Source organism: Mustela putorius, unplaced genomic scaffold (assembly GCF_011764305.1).
Source record: "Mustela putorius furo isolate JIRA1106 unplaced genomic scaffold, ASM1176430v1.1 tig00003972_pilon_pilon_pilon, whole genome shotgun sequence".
Classification (NCBI taxonomy): Eukaryota; Metazoa; Chordata; class Mammalia; order Carnivora; family Mustelidae; genus Mustela; species Mustela putorius.
The window spans coordinates 20,897,072-20,917,178 of record NW_025422115.1 but is presented as its reverse complement, the minus strand read 5'-3'; the positions used below and the strand labels follow the sequence as shown (position 1 = coordinate 20,917,178).

The following is a 20,107-nucleotide window of genomic DNA, read 5'->3' as shown; positions in this document are numbered from 1 at the left end:
AGATGAGAAGTATAGGGAAATTTCCTTTCCTCTGTTGCAAAGAGGACATTGATGTCCAACTCGCTGTGGCAGGAAATCACCCTCCCAGGCTTGGATGCGCAGTAGCTTTGAAAAGCCTCTGTTCTCCGAACAGCCACCACAGCCTTTGTTCCGATTTCTGATGCTTGCTCACGGGTTCACGTTTCCAGGAAGCAGGACACGCTCCACGGAAGCTCCTTGTCCCCATGAACTGTTCTAGCTGTATTTCAGTGGGCCTCAGAGAGGAGGCGCGGATCTAGGAGGTGGATGGCCCTTTTCAGACAGAGTCACTGTGTGGCCTGACTTTCCAGCCTCTCCATGTCTGCCTTTTGCAACTTTATCACTTACTTACCCAGCAAGTGCACACTGAGCAAACAAACCAGGCACCATTAGAGGTGCTGGGATGGATAGAGCAAGGTCCTGTCTTCCTGAAACTCACAGGTCGGCAAGCATCCCATAGAGATGAAGGAAATGGTTATAGCTGTGATCCATTCATAGCTTTTGCTAACGTGAACTGCGCATTTGCTCTGCTTGATATGTAGTATTACGTGTGTGGTCCTTGCACAGGGAGAAAACAGAGGCCCGGAGAGGTCCACTGACTCCTCTAAGGTCTCAGGGCTGATAAAGGGTAGAGCTGCACGTCTGCCTTAGCCTGTCTGGTGGCCCCAGTGTCAGAAGGGAGACCTCTGTGCTGACCAGGCTGGTGGGGAGGGCTCCTGGAGGAGGAGGCATTTGAAAGTGGGCCGGGAGCCGAAAAGGTTGGGTAAAGAGGACAGAGCTTACGCAGAAAGGTAAGAATTGGGGTATTTGGACTTACTCAGCTGTGTCTCTCCCTGGGCAGGAATCTGCAGTCAGCTCTTTCTCTAGCAAAAGAATTGTTCATGGAGGGAGCCAGCCTTGGACCCATGCAGCTGCTTCCCAGAAGCCCTTCTCCTGTCCTCCCCTTGCCTCTCCCTCTCCCTGCAGCGATCTCACTGGCTGTGCCCTGTGAAAAAGTAGATTAAATCCCCACTCCTTGCTTTCTGGGATTTTACTAAATAGTTAACACTGGCAGAATTAAACGGGCTGCCAGCAACCAGTCTAAAACCGCAGGGCTGCTGGCGGAGACGCATTTGAAGGCCGCCCGTGTAGGTGCAGTTGGATGGTTGGCCCGCACCGAGGAGTGATGGGTAGCCCTTGGAAAGGATGTGTTGGTTGGTACAGAATAGTCTTCAACTAAAACCCAGTTGGGTAGTAGTAGCAGTTGTGGTGAGGTTGGCAAGAGCCTATTGATTCAGGAACACATTTACAATATGTAGATTTTCATAAAGGAAAATTCTAGAGAGAGGAACAGTGGAATCTTCTAGAGCGTGGGATTGAAGAGTAATTTTTTAAGAATGACTTTTTAATCCATACTTATTTTACGTGTCTTCTGACTGCATGTTTTTTTTTTCTTGTAATAAGACCTAACAATTATAATTTATTTGAAAAGAAAGAATAGGGGAGCTCTGCTCTAAGCTCCTGTGTTCCAGGAAGAGCCGGAGTGCAGGCTGGGTGGGGTTTCTGCATGGGGCCCCCTGCCTGGGTTTTGTTCCGGATCAGGGACCAGTGCCCACCAGTAATTTCCCTGAATCATCCAACAGTAGATGTTTCAGCTCTGAGTAATGGTCACTGGTCCCAGCCTTTGACCCAGAGCTGATAAAAAAGCACCTCCCCTTTTGAGTTGGGGGCAGGAGTGTGGTGGTGGCTGGGGTTCCCCCATTGGCTTCCAGATGAGCCAGATTTGCAGTTTGCTGTGTCGTGGTTGTGGGAGAGCAGGGCCCTTCACCCCAATTGCAAATACTTCCTGCCTCTGAGAGCCTCACCTCCCACCAGACTGTAGACTTTCCCCCTGTGTTCCCCCTGCGTTGTCTGCCAGCCTGGCCCAAAAGCCAAGTTTACATCAGTAGGCAAGCTTGTCACCCCCACCAAGCTCTTCAGACTTGAGGAGTCATGGCGGGGTGGGGGGACACTCGTTAGATAAGATCGATGGTTGACAGATTTGAATCCAGGTCTCACCTACTAGTGGTTGGACCCGGCTAATTACTGGCCACCCATTCCAGCCCCCTAAGTGTCAGTTTGCCATCTGTAAAATGGGCACAAACCCTCCTTTGCCACCCGGGCCGGAAGCGTCAGAGAGAATATTTGGAAAGTGGCATGCGTACATTTGGGCTTTCAGTAAATGTCGGTCCCCTTCTCTTGTGTTCCTGGAGAAGATGTCAGCATACCCAAGGCCTTGGCCACTCCTCAGAGGTATTTGGCGGGGGTGTAGCCCACCCCACAATTCCTGTGGTTCTTGGCACAAAGTTAGGAATGGTAAGATAAAGGCTATTTTGTAGTGGCTGCTGGGGAGAGGACCTGGCTGTCCAGAGGGTGTAGGGTATGGCAGGGAAAGAGAACATTCTGGGGCTAATCTGGGTAGGGGTCCCTTGTTAGCTGTTGTTGTGAGATCACTTAATGAGTCAGCTGCCTGAGGTCACACAGCTAGGAAGCACCATAGCCAGGATTGGAATACTGGTCCATGTAGTTCCAGACTCCACTCCTGTTACTCTGGTCTCCACTCTGTTCTCCACTCTGAGGTCCAGCGACGTTAGCTCTCATTCCACTGGCCCCAAGGTCCTCTTGATCTTGGGAGTTTTCTTCTGTGGCCTGGCCCTGGCTCAGCCAGCCAGCCTGGAGTTCCTGAGAATTAGGGAGGCTTCCCAGGATATGGGCTCAGGGTGGGAACCACCGGCTGCGAATGTCTGAAGGCATGCAAGCATGAGCAAGTGTGACTGCTGGCTTAAAAATGGGCCCTCCTCAACCGAGGGGGAGCCCCGATGATTCTTTGGTCCTGAGATGCATGCTTTATTTATCTGGGGCTTGGAAATGGACACTGAGGAATTGTGTCCCAAAACGGGGGTGGGGGGATAGGTGGAGAGTTTGGAGACAAAAGTCTGGTGCCTAAACTGCCATCGGTTAACAGGCTTCCTTCAGCCAGACAGCATGTGGAATGAGCTGGGGGTGGGTAAGGGTTTTGGAGGGCATCCTCCCCGCCCTCCAGCGGCCTCCCCCGCCGTCCCCGCTCAGCTGTGCTCACCACCCACTTCATTGCAGCAACAGCAGCTCCAGGCCCAGCACCTCTCCCACGCTACGCATGGCCCCCCGGTCCAGTTGCCTCCCCACCCATCAGGCCTGCAGCCTCCAGGGATCCCCCCGGTGACGGGGAGCAGCTCGGGGCTGCTGGCGCTTGGCGCCCTGGGCAGCCAGGCCCACCTGACTGTGAAGGACGAGAAGAACCACCATGAGCTGGACCACAGAGGTGCGGCCCAGAGCTGGGGCAGAGGGCAGGGCTGGGCTGGGGGTGGGGGTCCTGTACGTAGGTCCCACTGCGAGGGGACACAGCAGGTGTTGTCACCCTGGGGCCAGGAGTGAGAGAGTTAGCAAAAGATGGGGGGCCGTCTGTCAGATTTCGGGTACACGGAAGCCAGAGCCCCACGCTCCGTGACTACCCCTCCATCCCTGCTGTGGACCTGGACTTCTCTGGCCTGGAATGCCTCTCGTGCAGCCTCCATCATCCCAGCTACACGCTGCCCATCTTTAAAGGGCCCATTCCTTTAAGATGCCTTCTAGTCTGTGCTGGCAGCTTTTTTCCAGGAGAGTTAAAGAGCTGGGGTCCCAAGAAGGAGCCCTTGGTTGCTGTCCTCTTCTAGCCTCCCCCTACAGAGTGTTTTGTCCTCACCCAAGAGCATCAATCCTTCAAGAACAGGGGCCACGTTCCAGGCTTTTAACATAGCATATGTGTCTCACCAAAGCAGGTGCCTTGGAAAAGGTACACAGTTGGCACTCAAGTAAAGACTTATAAGTCGACTGTCTTTAAGCAGAGATCGTGATTGCTGGGGAAGGAACGGTCATGGCTCCCTGGCAGGCCCTTTTCCAAAAGTTGTCATGTCGTGTGGTCTGCCCTTAGACATTTTTTTCCCCGTTTTATTGAGATAGAATTGACCTGCAGAATTGTGTGAGTGGAAGGCTTGCACCAGAATTGTATTGGCCCTTGGCTATTGCCCAGGGCATCTGGCCCAGGCCAGAGCACCAGGGCAGCAGCGGAGTATGGGAAACAGAGACTGAGTTGTGTGTCGCTGCAGAGGGCTGGCACACTAGGCAGAGGAGAGGGTGTCCTTACAGCAGAGAGGAGAGTTAGGGAGCTTATGCTTGGCCATGCAGAATGATAGAAGCTTCTCTGCAAAGACACACAATGTGGTGTTAGTTTAAAAAAAAAAAACAACAACAAAAAAAACCAATCCCACAGTTCCTTTATTTGTTTGTTTCTTTGAAACAATAACATGCTCAATACCCAGATCCTTTACAAATAGGTGGCTTTAAAAAGTGCTGACCAGGGATCTGGGTCCCCTTGTTGGCATGTCAGGGAGAGCAGGACCACGGCCCCGGCCCCACCCGGGACTGGTGGCCAGGGAGAGAGCATGGGGAATGGAGGCGGTTAACTTGCAAAGTGGGAAATGTCACCTACTGACCCTGCCTTGGCTGACCCACAGTGACTCAGAGAGCTAGGCCTGCTGCCCATTTTAAAACCCATCAACTAGCAAAGCATAAAAGCCAGCTGCATAAGACTGACCTTTTTTTTTTTTTTTTTTTTTTGTCTTTTTCTCTTGGGGTGCCTGACCCTCCTCCTGTCCGGGCCTTCCATCCCCAAAGAAAGAGAATCCAGTGCGGTAAGTGTCAGCGCTCTGGAACCTATGGAGTGTGGGGTGCTGGGGGGGGGGAGAAGGAAGGGGGACCATGTGGGATCCAGGGGTTGTGGGGGGGTCTTGCAGGCTTTCCACCCATCATTTGGCCAACGAGTAGCTTTAAGTGAGCTCTAACCCTCTTTTTTATGAGTGGTGATTAACCAGAGAGGTCAGCTGGCCAGTTCGTGGAGTCCCCGGGCCCCCACAAGCAGCCTGGGGGTCTGGTGTCCCAGGCAGGGTTGCTTCCCGTCTCCCAAGTTGGCTGCCCCTGTCCGATCCTGTATCCTCCTCCCTTCCTCCCAACGCCTGAGGTTTCTCCATGTTCTGGGCTTAAACTCGGTTTAAGAAAGTGCTAGCGAGCGAGCATCAGGGCCAGGCATTCTGTGCGTCTGCCAGCTCTGAGATTTGTCGTAAATCTTCCTGATCACACTGAGGCTCAGAGGTTCTGTTTCAAGTGAATAAGCCTTCTGAATAAGCGCAGTGGAGTCTGGATAAAAAAAAAAAAATCCTCCAGCGATTAGCAAAGCTATTTTATTCCTCATCGCTGTCCTTGTATCTGGGGCCATCTAATCTGCAAGAATGGCTTTGGTTATTACCTCGTGTTAAGTAGGACTTGGAAGGTCAGGCAGTTAACTAACCATCTAGACCGCAGCTTCCTCGAGCAGCTCCCTCCCGACCCCCTTCCCTCCTCCCGACCCCCTTCCCTCCTCCCGGCCCTCCACCAGGCTGACTTTTTAAACCTTCCAGTTAGCAGTGGCGCTCTTGTCCCCTCTCGACTTGCCAATGTGCTCAGAAATCCGGGTGCACGTTGGGGCCCAGCAACGGCTAGGGTAGATCCGAAAGGGAAAACCGAAGCTGAAAGTCCATTTTGATTGCTTGAGCGTTGATCCTCAGAAAGTGGCATTTTTGGAGAGTTGGGCTGGCCTAGATAGGAGTCGGGGGCTGGACTGGACCCCTCCAGGCCTGGGTCTGGTCCCGGCTTCATGGGACACCGGGTGACTCTCTCGGCCTCCTTGAGCTGCAGCTTCTTTGTCTGTGCCACGGGCATATTCCTGTGCAGCCAAGCCTCTCTGCTTAGGAGACCCCCCCACAGCCGCACCCAGCCTCCGGGAGGTGACCCGGTTAACAGGACCTGCTGCCGAGTGACATGAGGGTTTGACGCCTGACGCCCTCTGTCTTCATGTCCTCCTCCCCACTGCTGTTTGCATTTGGCTTTGTGCCCCTGTCTGTGAAAGCTTTCTGCTCCAAGAATCCCCTGGGGAGCCCCCCAAGAGCTGAGCTCCTCACTCCGCAGTGCTGGTCCACACCCGTGCTCGGCAGACTTCAAGAGAGGGGGCCCCCTCGAGCCCCCAGACTATCGGGAGCAGGATTGGGGGGGGTGAGGAGTCAAGCTGCCATCCATCCTGGGGCGGTGGTGGCCTCGGCCCTGCAGCCTGCCGCGAGCAGCCCTTTGCAAAAGCAGGTTGTCAACAGATGAGGCCCCCGCAGGAAGGACAGGGCTGCGGCCGAGTGGGAGGGGGACGGCTGGGCGGGCTGGAAGCTGTCCCGGAGGGGTTAGTCTGGAGTCCAATTAGAGGTAGCTTCATTCATATTTCCTTGCCTCGCCGAAGCAATAAAAAATACTTAGTTTTTTGGCTGCCTGCCAGCCAGAGGCGGGCTGGATCGATGCCGCTAAATGCTTGACATGACTCTCTCCAGTAGCGGCGAGGGTTTTCAGCCTGACTGCAGGAGAAGAAAGGGCTTGCTGTTCCCCGAGCCACAGACCGGGTCGCAGGGAGAAAGCCGAGCAGCCGCGCGCCCCCTCTGCCCCGCTCCCCGCCCGCCCGGGAGCCTAGCTGCCCAGCGCGGGGTGGCCGCTGCCGTGGGAGGAAATGAAATGCCGCTGATTTCTGGGCCGGGCTCGCAGCAGCTAATTGAATTGCGGTGTGCGCGCCTCGCCACTGCTCCCGCCCGGCGCTGGGGAAGGCTGAGCTGCACTTCCATTAGGACCTCCATTTTTTCTTCAAGGCTTGATAACTCTGCCATTTTAATTTGCTTCAGGCAGAAACTTGGCAGGGAAGGGCTGCCCAGGAACCGGCTTAGGAAAGGAAATGAAGTTCTGCGGTTCCCACACCGTCCCTCCCCTCCAAACACCATCGCTGGTCTCCAGGAGAGTGGGGGAGATGGGAGGTAGAGGCTCATTCCCTACCCGCACCCCCACGGCCCCCGGCCTTTCGCTGTCCTCCTCTGCCCATGTCTCTCTTGAGTTTCCTGCATGGCCGTGTCCAGCACGTCCACACTGCCGGGGGAACATGGCCAGACCTGCCTTGCCCGGTCCTGCAGTCCAGCTGTGTGCCCCAGGAGAGCAGGGGCTGTGTCTGGCTCCTTCCTCCAGCCCTGGCACCCAGCCTCAGGCCTGCTCTAGGGTGGGTACTTAGGAGAGGCAGGGGATGAGTGGTGAGTGATGAAGGAAGGGGGGGTAGTTTGGTTTCTTAGAAAGGAGTAGATCTCAGCGGCCCCCTGGAGGGGCATCGGTTCTGATACCGTCCTGGCCCGGGTCTGGAGGGCACAGGCCGCCTGGCAGGTACTGTGGCCAGTAGCTCCTCCCTCTCTGCTCCCCAGCCCGGTGCTGCCGGCCACACCATGTGGGCCGTTCCTGGCCCCCATCGGGGCCCCAAGCCAGCTGGACTCCATCCTCCATGGGATGCTCTCCACCTACCTGTGCTGGTCCAGCTTGGTCTGCTGGCCCTGACCCGCTCTTCCCAGGCCTTGGATTCCAAACTGTTGCTGCACTTGCTTGCTTTGGAGTTTGAAGGGGGAACTCATTAAGCCCTTCCAGGCCCCGCTCAGGTTTCCTTCATGTTGCCCCCCATGGGGGGCTTTGGGCGCGTCTCCCAACCTCTCAGGACACGATTCCATCTGCCCTTTCACCTTTCCCTGCCTTTCAGAGGGAAAGGCTTCACGAAGTTGGAATTCTTGTTTCTTTCTAACACTTTCTCTGAAGTGGCTCAAGGCCTGGCATGGGTGGGGGGGGGGTAGAATGTTCACACAAAATGCCAAGTTGCCCCCCCATATGTAGAGAAGGCTTATTGGCAACCCGACATCCTCCCTCCCTGTCCGTCCCCCCATTCCAGTTGAGCTAGGCAGGGTTGGACGCGGTCCCCCGTGTGTCCACTGAGACCCATCTTTCAAACTCAGTACAAATTTCTCTTGTCCCTTCTTTGAGCAAAGACACAGGGCCGGCCCAAGGTGGGGAGTGAAGGAGGGGTGATCCAGCTCTCAGAATGGAAGACCCCCCCCCAAAAAAATGGAAGATTCCACAGGCTGGGAAGCAGAGAGCTCAGCGCAAGCCTGTTTATGGAACAGCTGCGTCATGGCTACAAAAGAGAATGGTGCCCCCAGGGCTCCCCCCACCATGGAGACCCTATCTGGAGAGCTGGGAAGGCTTCCCTGGCGAAGATCCCGTGGGGGGAGGATGAGAGGACACACACCACACCTCCGCTGACCTCGAGACCCCTGCGCCTACCTGTGTCTCAGGGTGCACGAAATGTTCACACCGAATCTCCTCTTGGTTTCCAGAATAACTCCGTGTCACCCTCAGAAAGCCTCCGGGCCAGTGAAAAGCACCGGGGCTCCGCGGACTACAGCATGGAAGCCAAGAAGCGGAAAGCCGAGGAGAAGGATAGTCTGAGCCGATACGTACGTCTAGTGGGCGCCATGAGGCTGGGGCTGGGGGCTGGGGCGTGGGAGCACCTGCAGGCCTGACTCATGGGTGAGTCAGAGGCATGGGGGGTGGTTGCTGGGTTGCCTGGTCAGGGGGTCAGGATCATAAACACACGCTGTGAGCACATGGGCCATGGCCAGGACGGGGAGAACTGAGGGGAGCTGTGGGTGCCCCCCCAACACAGACCAGGGTGCCCCATGCTGCCATGGTAGCCTTCCCACAATCCTGGTCTGCCCCAGGGGGCTGTCTCCAGTGCCCCCGTGCTTTGAGCCTACCGTGTGGTCACAGGATCTGCTGTGGGTGGGCTGTTAGGATGAGAACTGAGACCAGGGGGGAAGGCCATGCTTTGCTGTTTGCTGCTCTGGGCATGTCACCCGAGGGCCTCGGCTGCGTTTCTGGGAGACGAGGCAGATCACCCCTCCCACAGAGAGTGGTGGAAGCGATGACATGAGGCTAGCACGCTTCCTCGTCTGTGGTGGTGGCCATAAAGCTGCTGGAAGGAGCCAGGTGTAATGGGGCAGGTGTGGGTGAGGCTGCCAGTGGGCGTGGAGCGCAGTGATCCCAACGGGAGCCAGGGGCTGGGCAAGCAGACCGCTGACATCGGTGGGCCAGAGGGGAGAATGCGCGGACGGTGGGGTTTGGCCCCGGGTTCAGACTCCAGTGCTAGAAGCAGGGGGTGCTTCAGGCTCGGCATGGTTGGGAGTGGCCCCCCGACGGGCTTCTTTCTTGCTTGCAGGACAGTGACGGGGACAAGAGTGACGATCTGGTGGTGGATGTTTCCAACGAGGTGAGCACAGACAGGCCTGGGTTGCAGCATGCTCTGCTTGGGGTGGTTCTAGGCAGCCCATCCCCTGGCTGGGAGCTGTGTGTCTCGGCTGCTGCTCCAGTGTGGCTGGCAGCCTGAGCAGGGCAGCGAGGCCTCTGGTGTTGGTGCCTTGGGCTGCTCAGGAGGAGGAGGACAGGGCTTGGCTTGCATGGTTGCCCGGGTTCTTAGGACGGGGAGCCCAGGGGAGGGAGCGCAAGCATGCCTCAGAGGTCCCAGGCAAGGGCCGGCTCCTGTTCCCCGTGGTCTTCCAGGTCAGCTCTGTTTTTCCCTCCCATCCCCCAACCCTGGCATCTTGAGGATAGAGGTCATGAGCCCCTTGGGACCTGCCTCAGCAGGGAAGGAGGACCTGGAGAGAGCTGCACGAGGCCGAGAGGCCCCACTGCCCAGATTTGAGTACTGAACTTGTGTCTGGTCCTGGGCTGGTCACTGTCCCCCCACCTCCCACCAGGCCCCAGTCTCCCCATCTGTGGGATAAAGGGGTGAGACCAGATCCCCACTTCGGGGGCTCTGGTCTCTCTCAGCCCAGATCCCCTCCCCGGCAGCCGTTGCGCTCCCGCCCCGTCCCTGGCACAGGGAAGACTCCTGGCTGGTTGTGACTGTCAGTGCATCTCTGCGTCCCTTGTGCTTTTAGGACCCCGCGACGCCCCGGGTCAGCCCGGCACACTCCCCTCCTGAAAATGGGCTGGACAAGGCCCGCGGCCTGAAAAAGGACGCCCCCACTAGCCCCGCCTCAGTAGCCTCCTCCAGCAGCACACCTTCCTCCAAGACCAAAGACCTTGGTCATGTATGTGGGGTCTGTCGCTGGTGCCACAGAAGCGGAGGGCTGGGGGCAGGTTGGGGTGGAGGGAGAAGGTTCTGGAAAAGGGACAAGCTGGAGTGGTCATAATTGGAGGGGAGAGGGGTGGAGTATGAAGAACGTGGATTGGGGTTTGGCCCCAGTTCAAACACTGGCTTTCCCACTTACTGGCTGGGCCCTGTGCTACCAGTGAAATGTTCCCGAGCCTTGGTTACTGCATCTGTAAAGTGGGAACGATTGCCACAGTCCTGGCCCAATAAGGTTGGGCAAGAATTGAGGGGCTGTTGGGCAGAAAATTTAGAACTGGGGCCGGCACTGGGTAGTGTGGTTGGTTCCAGATGCCCGCCTCTTGAGAGAAAGGAATCTTGGTGTCTTCCCTGTTCAGAACGACAAGTCCTCCACCCCTGGGCTCAAGTCCAACACGCCTACTCCAAGGAACGATGCCCCGACTCCAGGCACCAGCACGACCCCAGGGCTCCGGTCGATGCCGGGCAAACCTCCAGGCATGGACCCGATAGGTATAATGGGTAGGCACGCTGGGGCTGGGGCGACCGCGCTGGAGGGTTGGGGTTTTCCCCGGGCCAGGGCTGGAGCTGCACAGCTAGGCCAGAGCTCTGAGCTCTATGTGGGAGTTGGGGCTCTCCCGGGACCCGCCTCCAGGGGGACTCCACAGTCAGGTTTGAAGAGGACATGGACACCTGGTGGGTCAACACTGATGTCCAGGGCTCACTGAGGCCACTGTTGGACTCGGCGTGTGCAAGGCACTTCAGATAGGTCAGGACACCTGTAGTCTATTCCCAATTGTGTCCTTAGTTCTGTGACACTCCCAGCAACTCCCTTCTCTGGGCCTCCATGTCCTGCTCTGTAAGAAGAAGCGGGCACGTCTCTCGGCTTGAACCTTTTGGACTGCGAGGGCCAGATTCCGAGTTAAATGGTTTCAGTCCAAGAGGACGGCCTGGAGCAGGCAGCTTTTGAGTGCAGGAAGGATTGCTGCGGGGCTGGGAGGCATCCTGGTGGCCCGAGCTTCGTCCCGGAAGGAGGGGTGGGCCCGCTCCCCCCGGTGCCCCCCACCCCCCAGCTGACGCCCCCCTCCTTGCAGCCTCGGCCTTGCGCACGCCCATCTCCATTACCAGCTCCTACGCGGCCCCCTTTGCCATGATGAGCCACCACGAGATGAATGGCTCGCTCACCAGCCCGAGCGCCTACGCCAGCCTCCACAACATCCCACCGCAGATGAGCGCCGCGGCGGCCGCCGCCGCCGCTGCCTATGGCCGATCGCCAATGGTGAGCTTTGGAGCTGTACGTAGACCTTTTGGCTCCTTTTGTTGGCGGGGAGGGGACTGGGAAAGGAGTGGGGACTTGGTGGGGGTTGTCAGGCAGCTGCCTCTGGGGCAGTGTTTATTAGAAAAAGAAAGGAACATAAGCTTTGGGGTCAGCAGACCTTCCCCCATTTGGCTTGTTAGTCGTCAAAAGACCTCATGTAACTCAGGCTCGCCCCTCCCCATGTCCAGGCCATCTTTTTCCATCTGGAAAGTGGGGCTGCTCTCTTTTTCTGGGCTCCGTGGGGATGGGAATCCCAAGAGTCCCATGACTTCCACATAGCTTGGGTTTGGTAAATGAGGCTGCTTGCTATACCAAGAATGGGTTTGGATTTGGGTCGGCAGAGAGGGGTTCTTTCTCAGGAGACGGTTTCTCTCCTGGGTGGCTGCCTCTCCCTGTGACGGGCCCACCGGACGCCAGGGGAGAGAAGGAAGTGGGGCCGGGTCAGCTCTGCCTGGTGGGACAGGGAGCGCTGAGGGTGTGGGGCTCAAGGGTACTGGCTCACAGTTGGTGGTTCTGGACTGTCACCCTGTCCTCCCACTGTCCTGGGCAAGATACCTGGCCTGCTGGGCCTGTTTTTCCTCTGAGACCATAGGCTGTTCTTTGTCTTCTGGGTTTTCAAGAGGGAGCACTATGGGCAGGACGTAGGAAATGGTGAAGGAAGAGGCTGGGGGTAGGGACTGCGAGGCGGCGTCCCTCACTAAGGGCTGGCCTTGTCTTGCCTTACAGGTTGGTTTTGACCCTCACCCTCCCATGCGGGCCACCGGCCTTCCCTCAAGCCTTGCCTCCATTCCTGGTGGAAAACCGTAAGTTCTGGCTGGCTTACTGCATGCTCGTTGGGGAAGGCACACAAACCCCTACCCCTCTCCCTGGCCCTGCCCCTGACCTTGGCCTTGGCCTTGAGAAGGTGTCTACCCCCTAGAGGTACGCAGAGACCAGATTGGAGCCGCGGGAAACCGCTGCCTGGCCACACCCCTGATCGGCCCTGGGGTTCCTGCTGAGTGGGGAACTGAGAGGGGGCTGGGGAACACCTCCATTGATGGGGCCTCCCTAGCTAAATGATGTGAGCACCTCAGCCTCAGGAGCTCCTCTGGATTTGAGCTGCAGGAAGGACCCCTAGCTAGCACCCACAGTGGCCTAAAACAGCAGGCAGCCTATGCTGGCTTACCTCTGGCTCTGACATGCACTCCATGATTCATCGTGGGGGGCACACCTCTTTCCCTCCCTGTTAACCCCTGGGCTTGCAAAGGAAGAGGTGACCTTCAAGCAGAACCCTTTCCACAGGGATTTAAAGGTGGTAGGAAAGGGCATTCCGCGGCCCATGTGGGGCCGATGACGAGATCTAGAGCCAAGGATCTGGGGGCAGGAGCTGAAGTCCAGGCTGGGTTGTTAAGCAACCCCCTACCCTGTAGAGCCAGGCCAAGGAGGTTGGGGTGCCTGGATTCCCTAAGATTTGGGGAGTGGGGTGCAGAGGTAGACCAGTCAGGGTGGTGCCATCTGACCTGGGTTGGACTCGTGGGAACTGAGAGGATTGGGGATGACGGAAGGGACGGGTTCTCCCTTTTAGGGCGTACTCTTTCCACGTGAGTGCTGACGGGCAGATGCAGCCCGTGCCCTTCCCCCACGACGCCTTGGCCGGTCCTGGCATCCCCCGCCACGCCCGGCAGATCAACACGCTGAGCCACGGGGAGGTGGTGTGTGCTGTGACCATCAGCAACCCCACGCGGCACGTCTACACGGGGGGCAAGGGCTGCGTGAAGATCTGGGACATCAGCCAGCCAGGCAGCAAGAGCCCGATCTCCCAGCTGGACTGCTTGGTGAGAGGCCCCAGGACCGCAGACACTTACTCTGGCTGGCGGGGGGGCACCCTGGCTGGGCAGTGAACTGGCTGGTGGACCCTTGAGCCCTAGGTTTACCATCCTTAAGTGGAGATGATACTGAGCTTGCCAGGGTTGGTGAAGACGTGCACAAAAGATTGAAGGGTTGTGGGTGGGGGGAGGGAACGGCTTCCAGAGGACACTCAGTGTCACTGGGTGGGATTCTTCTGGTCCCTGGGAGGAGGGGTGGCCAGAGCTCAACGTTGCCCCTCTCCCTCCAGAACAGGGACAACTACATCCGCTCGTGCAAGCTGCTCCCCGACGGGCGCACGCTCATTGTGGGTGGCGAGGCCAGCACGCTCACCATCTGGGACCTGGCCTCGCCCACGCCCCGCATCAAGGCCGAGCTGACGTCCTCAGCCCCTGCCTGCTACGCCCTGGCCATCAGCCCTGACGCCAAAGTCTGCTTCTCCTGCTGCAGCGACGGCAACATCGCCGTGTGGGACCTGCACAACCAGACCCTGGTCAGGTGCGGCTGCATCAGGGGGCCGGGGAGCTTCGTTCTTGGGAAGGTCGCGCTGGTCCTAACAGCGTCCCGCCCGGGGTGCTTTGGCTGTGGGGTGGTCACATCTGAGTGGGCCGGCTGAGGGGGCAGCCGTGTGTCAGGTGATCGGTGTGGGTGGGGGACGGAGGGCACCTCTGCAGAAGGCTCCGAGGAGAGGGGAGCGTAGAATCCAGAGCATTGGAGACGAGCAGAGGGAGGGAACTGAGGAAGGAGGGCATGGGCTCCCGGGCGTTTGGAGCAGTGTCACTTGGTGGTTGTTGTGGGGCCTCAGGAGTGGCGGTCCCATGCGAATCCTGCCTCCATTATGACCCCGTCCCAGGGGAGGAGACCCAGCTCTACTGCAAGCTCACCGGAGGGCCGTGGGTGCACGGTCCACCCCCTTCTCAGCCTGAGTTTCCTCTTCTGCTCAGACACAGCTGGCCTTGGCGGTCAGTGGGTCCGGAGGGCTCACTCCCTCTCCCTTCTTGGCCTCCGTAGGCAGTTCCAGGGTCACACAGACGGGGCCAGCTGCATAGACATCTCCCACGATGGCACCAAGCTGTGGACCGGAGGCCTGGACAACACCGTGCGCTCCTGGGACCTGCGTGAGGGCCGGCAGCTGCAGCAGCATGACTTCACCTCCCAGGTGTGTGCGCTCCTCCCCTCCCCCAGGACAGCGTGCGCCCTTCCCTTTGGGGGTCCCAGTGGCTGGGTCAGGGGACAAGGGAGACCTCACAGGTGGTCATTGCAAATGGACTGTGACCAACTTGAGCCACCTCGGAGGGCTTCCCAGAGGAGGCAGCAATAGAATAGAATGGAGAAGGAAGGCCCTGGACTTGGATGTACTTGACCCAGCTGCTGTGATTGGATTCTTAGCTCCTTTGTTGTTGAGCACTTTGGCCCCAGTTTTTTCTTCCCTCGTGGGATGGACACGGTAGTAGCTATGTTGTAGGTGTGGTGTGAGCCTTGAAGTGGTCCCTCTAAAAGCCTTCGCCATAGTCCGACTCGTAGAGGATGTTCTGTGGACATCGGGTAGCCTTATTTTTCATTGTTGTTTGTGTTACTTATTTAAATGTTTTAACCATATGTATTTAGTATTTTAGCATTTCTATTCACTTTTTTCCTTAAGGAAAGGCTAAAGTCCCAGGGACAGAGTAACTTTGAAAGTGAAACGCCTGTGCCACCTCTGAATTGGAATGCTGGCTCTACCACTTACTTTTATTTTTTTAAAAGATTTTATTTATTTGATAGACAGATCACTAGCAGGCAGAGAGGCAGGCTGAGAGAGAAGAGGAAGCAGCTCCCTGCTGAGCAGAGAGCCTCATGCGGGGCTCTACCCAGGACCCTGGGACCCTGGGTCCATGACCTGAGCCGAAAACAGAGGTTTAACCCACTGAGCCACCCAGGCGCCCCTACCACTTACTTTTTAGAGTCAGTGACCTCTCTGAGCCCCTACATCCTGGCCCCTAAAAGGCATTCCAGGGCTGAGGGAGAGGAGAGGGGCTTTGCCTTGCAGGTGGGGATGTGATGGGAAGGGGAGCAGTGGGCCTGGGGTCCCTGAGCGGGGCCTTTGAGGAGCCCCTGGGGCCCCAGGTGGAGTGTGGGGGGATAAAGGAGCTGAGTCTGGTCTGCCACCCCCTGCAGATCTTCTCACTGGGCTACTGCCCCACTGGGGAGTGGCTGGCTGTGGGCATGGAGAGCAGCAACGTGGAGGTCCTGCACCACACCAAGCCGGACAAGTACCAGCTGCACTTGCACGAGAGCTGCGTGCTGTCACTGAAGTTTGCCTACTGTGGTGAGCGTCAGGGGGCCGGGAACTCCGGGCAGCCTGGCCTGCCCTCTGCGCAGAGGGGGGCCCAAAGCTGAGAGCAGGGCAGAGCCTCTGTGCCAGCCACGTCCTGGAATCCAGCCTCCCGATCCCGACTGTTGTCATTCATGTTCAGCGTCCGTGTGCCCCCCTGCCCCCCGCCCCCCGCCATCCTTGTCCCTTGGATGCAGATATGGCCACAGGGTACCAGGCACTCATGGCAGCAGGCTAAGACTGCAGGCTGTGGTGGCAGACAGCCCCAGGTTGGAGCTCCTTCTCCCTGGTCTGGCTGCACAACCTCAGCTACCCCCATCCTCTCCGCCTGCCGGGGGTTCTTTCTCCAGAGCAGCCCGGGGCCCCCGTGCGACTTTGGGGAGCAGGAGCGCATTAGCACAGGCAGAGCCCTGCAGAGCCCGAGCACCGGCCCATCTCTGCCTGCGGCTGGCTGGGTCTCCAGACCTCAGGGCTCTGCCATTTCTAGCACTTTCTGCCGCCTTCCAGTTGTAAAACTGAGAAGGGTCACTCAGCTGGTGGCTTTACAAAGAATCTTTTGGGGAAGGGCAATGACTGTGATGAAGTGCAAATCCTACTGTTCTCCGTCCCAGCTGTGTCCACCACCCCCCACCTCCGCCCAGGACTGCAGAGAGTTCGTTCTGGGAGGGCCTGTGAGTCCGTTACAGGTCTCACTTACGAAATGCCCCCTACCAGCCGAGAGTCCAGCTGTGGCCCACACCACCTCTCCATGGCAGCCAGCCATGTCTGGGGTGGGTCTTGCTTTCCAAGGCAGAGAGCCACGAGCTGACGTTGACGTTCCCTTTGCCACCCGCCTGTAGGCAAGTGGTTCGTGAGCACTGGGAAAGACAATCTCCTCAATGCCTGGAGGACGCCGTACGGAGCCAGCATATTCCAGGTACCGCCCGGGGGGCCCCCGGCTCCTGCCCCAGGTCTCGGCCTCCCCCGGGGATGGGGATGGCCCCTTCCAGCTCTTACATGCTGGGGGTCTGGGATGGGTCCCCTGGAGCCAAGTCCTGGGACACATCAGCGGGCCACACACTGCCGCTCGTGGCCTCTGACCCATGGGGTGAGGGCTTTTAAGCGGGGATTCTACAGGATTTCTAGAACAGGGAGTTAAGTCATGTTCTTGGTTCTGGCCAGTGCCCTGAGCACTCACGGGAGGTGCACTGGGCAGCTCTTTCCAGAGAAGTGTTACCTGATATTCAAGTTAAGTTTGTGTTTCGACACTTCAGTGTGAGGAGTGAGGTGAGGCAGGAGAGAATGGTCTGGAAAGAGATGGGAGAGCGGGGAGAGGCTTTTGGTGATTTTTCAAGATCTGGGTCCCGACATACAGCTCTCACTCACACACAGTCTTGACCACACACACGCACGTGTATGCGTACACACACAGTGTGCTCCCAGCCTACAAGACGCTTTTGGGACCTGTATGGCATCCAGAGTGTCCCACGTGTAACCCTCAGTCTCCCTAGTCACACTGGACACCTCGGGTCGGGCGTAGGTCCCCTTCCTAGCTCGGCCCCGTGGCTGCCCACACCCTGATCAGAAGTGCTCACTCCTGTCTCTAAACTCCGGGGAGAAGCTCGTGCTTCCATGCTCTTTCGGCCAATACAACTCCAGGATCCCCCTGGACCCTGCTCATGAGCCTTTCCCGGTGGGAAAGCCAGAGGACAGGACATCTGTACCCAAAAGTGCCTCTCCAGGTGGTGCTGGGTGTGCTCAGGGTTGGAGCTCCAGGGGCTGGCAGGTGGGACATGACACACACAGCACAGAAGTCATGCTGAGTACCAGGAAAGTGAGTGTCTGCCTTTTTTTCTCCCCCCACCCTCCTGCCTGCCCTCGCCTTCCTCCTGCAGTCCAAGGAATCCTCATCTGTCTTGAGTTGTGACATTTCGGCGGATGACAAATATATTGTAACAGGCTCTGGTGACAAGAAGGCCACGGTTTATGAGGTCATCTACTAAACAAGGACTCTACTGGGCTGTCAGACTCTGGGAGAGACAGACTCGGCGGTGACAGGGCGACCCCGCGAGGGGCCCCGAGGCTGGCAGAGGCTGGCGGCGGGCAGCCGAGTGGTCCAGGGCTGCGCTCCGGCAGGCCGAGAGGGCGCGCCCGCCACAGTCCAGACCCCTGGGCATGGACCCCTGTGTCTCGAGGACTCCGGTGGATATCTCTCCTCCTCCCCGTCCACAACCCTGGCAGATGCTACAAGTAGATCTCTTTGGAGGGTTGGGGCTCCAACCCCCCAACAGACGCCCTCGTGAATCTCCATCTTTCCTTCCCCTCTATTTTGCTCTGTCCCCCTGCCCCGGGTCGGGGATGCCGGAGTGGACCACGTGCTTGTGCTGGGGGAGGGGGGGAATCTCATTTTCCCGATTGTGCAGCGCACAATGTTTGTGAAAAATGTAAATAACAGACTCCTCTATCTCGGACTGGTCAGTGGGGGAGGAGGCTCCTTCCCACCGAAAACGCTAGCCGTGTACTTCGCCTGCTGTATTTGTAACCCACTCGTGGTGGTGGCTTTTTTTTTTTTTAAAGGGACATCCCCACCTGGGAAGGGGAGGCCGGGAGGGGGAGCCAAATGGAGAGGGCGTGGAGGGGGCAGAGGAAGGGAGCTGCAGCCCGTGACCAGACTGACTAGGAAGTGGGGGTCCCTGGGACGAGCGCACCTCCCCGAGGACTTGGGAACAGCCTGAGTCCTGTCAGGACCCTGGCAAGGCTTGCTTGGTGGCCAGCTGGGCTGACGAAGGTCAGACTTCCTGTGGCCGCCTGCGCTTGCCTCCCTCTGTCTCAGGGGTCTGACTTGCTCTCTCTTTCCTTCTTGTCTCCCTCACTCACTCTCTCTCTCTCTTTGGTGCACACTCAGTTATGGTGAGAGGTGGAGGCATAAAGGAACTCCATCTCTGGACCTTCTTGATCTTCGGACACAACCTTCAAAGGACAGAAAGAGGAAAGCATAGCAACTCAGCTCAGGGAGCTACCAGAGAAAAATAGCAAAACTGATGTGGGTGCTTTTTTTTTTTTTTTAATTTGAATAAAAAGAGTTAGAATCGATGTCCTTTATAAAATGCCTTCTCCCCCCCTTTCCTGCTTCTGACCCCCTCTCTCCCTAGAGGGGAAAAGCGTAATCAACCTATATAAGAGTTGGGAGTCCGAAGGGATACTCTCCCCCCCCACCCCCTCCCCAACCCGGGCCCACCCCAGGGGGCACAGCAGGGCTGAAGGGACCTGGGGTTGGGTGGGGACACCGGTCCTGGCACTGTGGTGATTTCTTGTAGCTTTCAGTCTTTCCTTGGAGCCCAAACAGTTTACAGGTAGAAATATCGTCTCCTGTAGGTGCCACTCTTTGGTACCAAAATGTTCTGAGGTATTAGGATTTGGGTTTTTTTGTTTTTGTTTCTGTTTTTTCCTCCCTTCTTGGTCTTTTTTTTTTTTTTTTTTCTTTTAAGGAAAAGCTAAAGGCCGATGTGAGTCCTGGTGATGGGCTCTCCGTGGATGTAGCATATGGAAGATAATTTTGATACTGCATTTTTATGGATTATTTTATAATGTGTGATTCTGTCTGGTGAGAAGGAAGGAAGGGGCCCCAGTGGAAACTGCCGGTCTTCAGTGATCTTGCTCCAGGCGAGCAGCTCCCGTGACGTGACCCAGAGACTGTGGAGACGGGCTGGGTGCCCTGTACCTTTCGGAGGGTGGGGAGGGGCCGTCTGGAGAATTTCTCTCTCTCTCTCTCTCTGGGTCCCAGGTATGCCTCTGCCGTGTCTTGTTAAAGGCTCCAGCCACAAGGGAGGGTGAGGGTAGAAGAAAGTTGATTCCTGAAGAAAAAAAGAAAATGAAAAGTCATTGTAATGAGCTGTTTTTATATTTTTAAAAGTTGCTATTTAAAGGTTGGCTTGATTGTTGTGTCTTAATTGCCTGTACCTGTCCCTCCCACCTGTTTGTCAGACCTCCCCCCAGAAGAGAGGGGGGCCGCTGTCGTCCGTACGCCCTGGATTCTGGGTGATTTCCCTTGTCATCCCTCAGCAGAAGCTCTTCTCATCTCAAAGCACTTCCCCGCACTGCCCCCAAACCCTAAAAGTCTGATCTCGCAGGACAGTGAGGGGTGGGTGCTCTTCCCTGACTTGCCCAGGCCGTCTTCCAGCAGGCCAGGGAATGGTGGGTGGCAGCCGGGATTTCCTCCAGGTGCCTGCTCAGGATCAAGTTCCCGGAAGGGAGGACCGCAGATTTATACCAGAGTCTAACTAAACAGCCGTCCATGCTAAACGTTTTGGCAAAAAATGACTCAAAGAACTTCAGGTGTAAAGTGCCTGTGAACGTCTGGGCTCTGAAAGCCTTCACCATCTTAAGTTTCAAGTTAGATGTCACACAGGGGACTTCAGTCTCTAGTTCACAAAGCTGCGCGTGAAGGCTTTCAGAGGGGGTATTTTGCAGAAGGGGGAGCAGGGTAGGAAATGCAGGCCAGTGCTGGGAGGGAAGCAGGGCTAAGGCTGCTTCTGAGGCTCTGGGATTTCCTCCACCCAGT

General features: G+C 57.3%; 1 protein-coding gene across 13 annotated transcripts in view; it reads left to right on the top strand.

The window, feature by feature from the left end:
- TLE3 (TLE family member 3, transcriptional corepressor) overlaps nt 1-19,471 on the top strand; it is a 47,117-nt gene extending 27,646 nt beyond the window's left edge. For 2 of the 13 annotated variants that reach the window (XM_004758331.3, XM_013059347.2), the window contains exons 7-20: nt 3,133-3,337; nt 4,729-4,745; nt 8,319-8,438; nt 9,200-9,250; nt 9,921-10,073; nt 10,471-10,603; nt 11,185-11,369; nt 12,135-12,211; nt 12,973-13,222; nt 13,504-13,751; nt 14,265-14,412; nt 15,411-15,561; nt 16,407-16,483; nt 17,442-19,471. In XM_004758331.3, coding sequence (XP_004758388.1) covers nt 3,133-3,337; nt 4,729-4,745; nt 8,319-8,438; nt 9,200-9,250; nt 9,921-10,073; nt 10,471-10,603; nt 11,185-11,369; nt 12,135-12,211; nt 12,973-13,222; nt 13,504-13,751; nt 14,265-14,412; nt 15,411-15,561; nt 16,407-16,483; nt 17,442-17,549 — 1,923 coding nt within the window. In that variant the 3' untranslated portion in view covers nt 17,550-19,471. Of the gene's footprint in view, nt 1-3,132; nt 3,338-4,728; nt 4,746-8,318; nt 8,439-9,199; nt 9,251-9,920; nt 10,074-10,470; nt 10,613-11,184; nt 11,385-12,134; nt 12,212-12,972; nt 13,223-13,503; nt 13,752-14,264; nt 14,413-15,410; nt 15,562-16,406; nt 16,484-17,441 lie in introns of all 13 variants that reach the window. The other 11 variants (XM_004758329.3, XM_004758326.3, XM_004758330.3 and 8 more) reach the window with 7 other exon arrangements.
- The last annotated feature ends 636 nt before the right edge of the window (nt 19,472-20,107 follow it).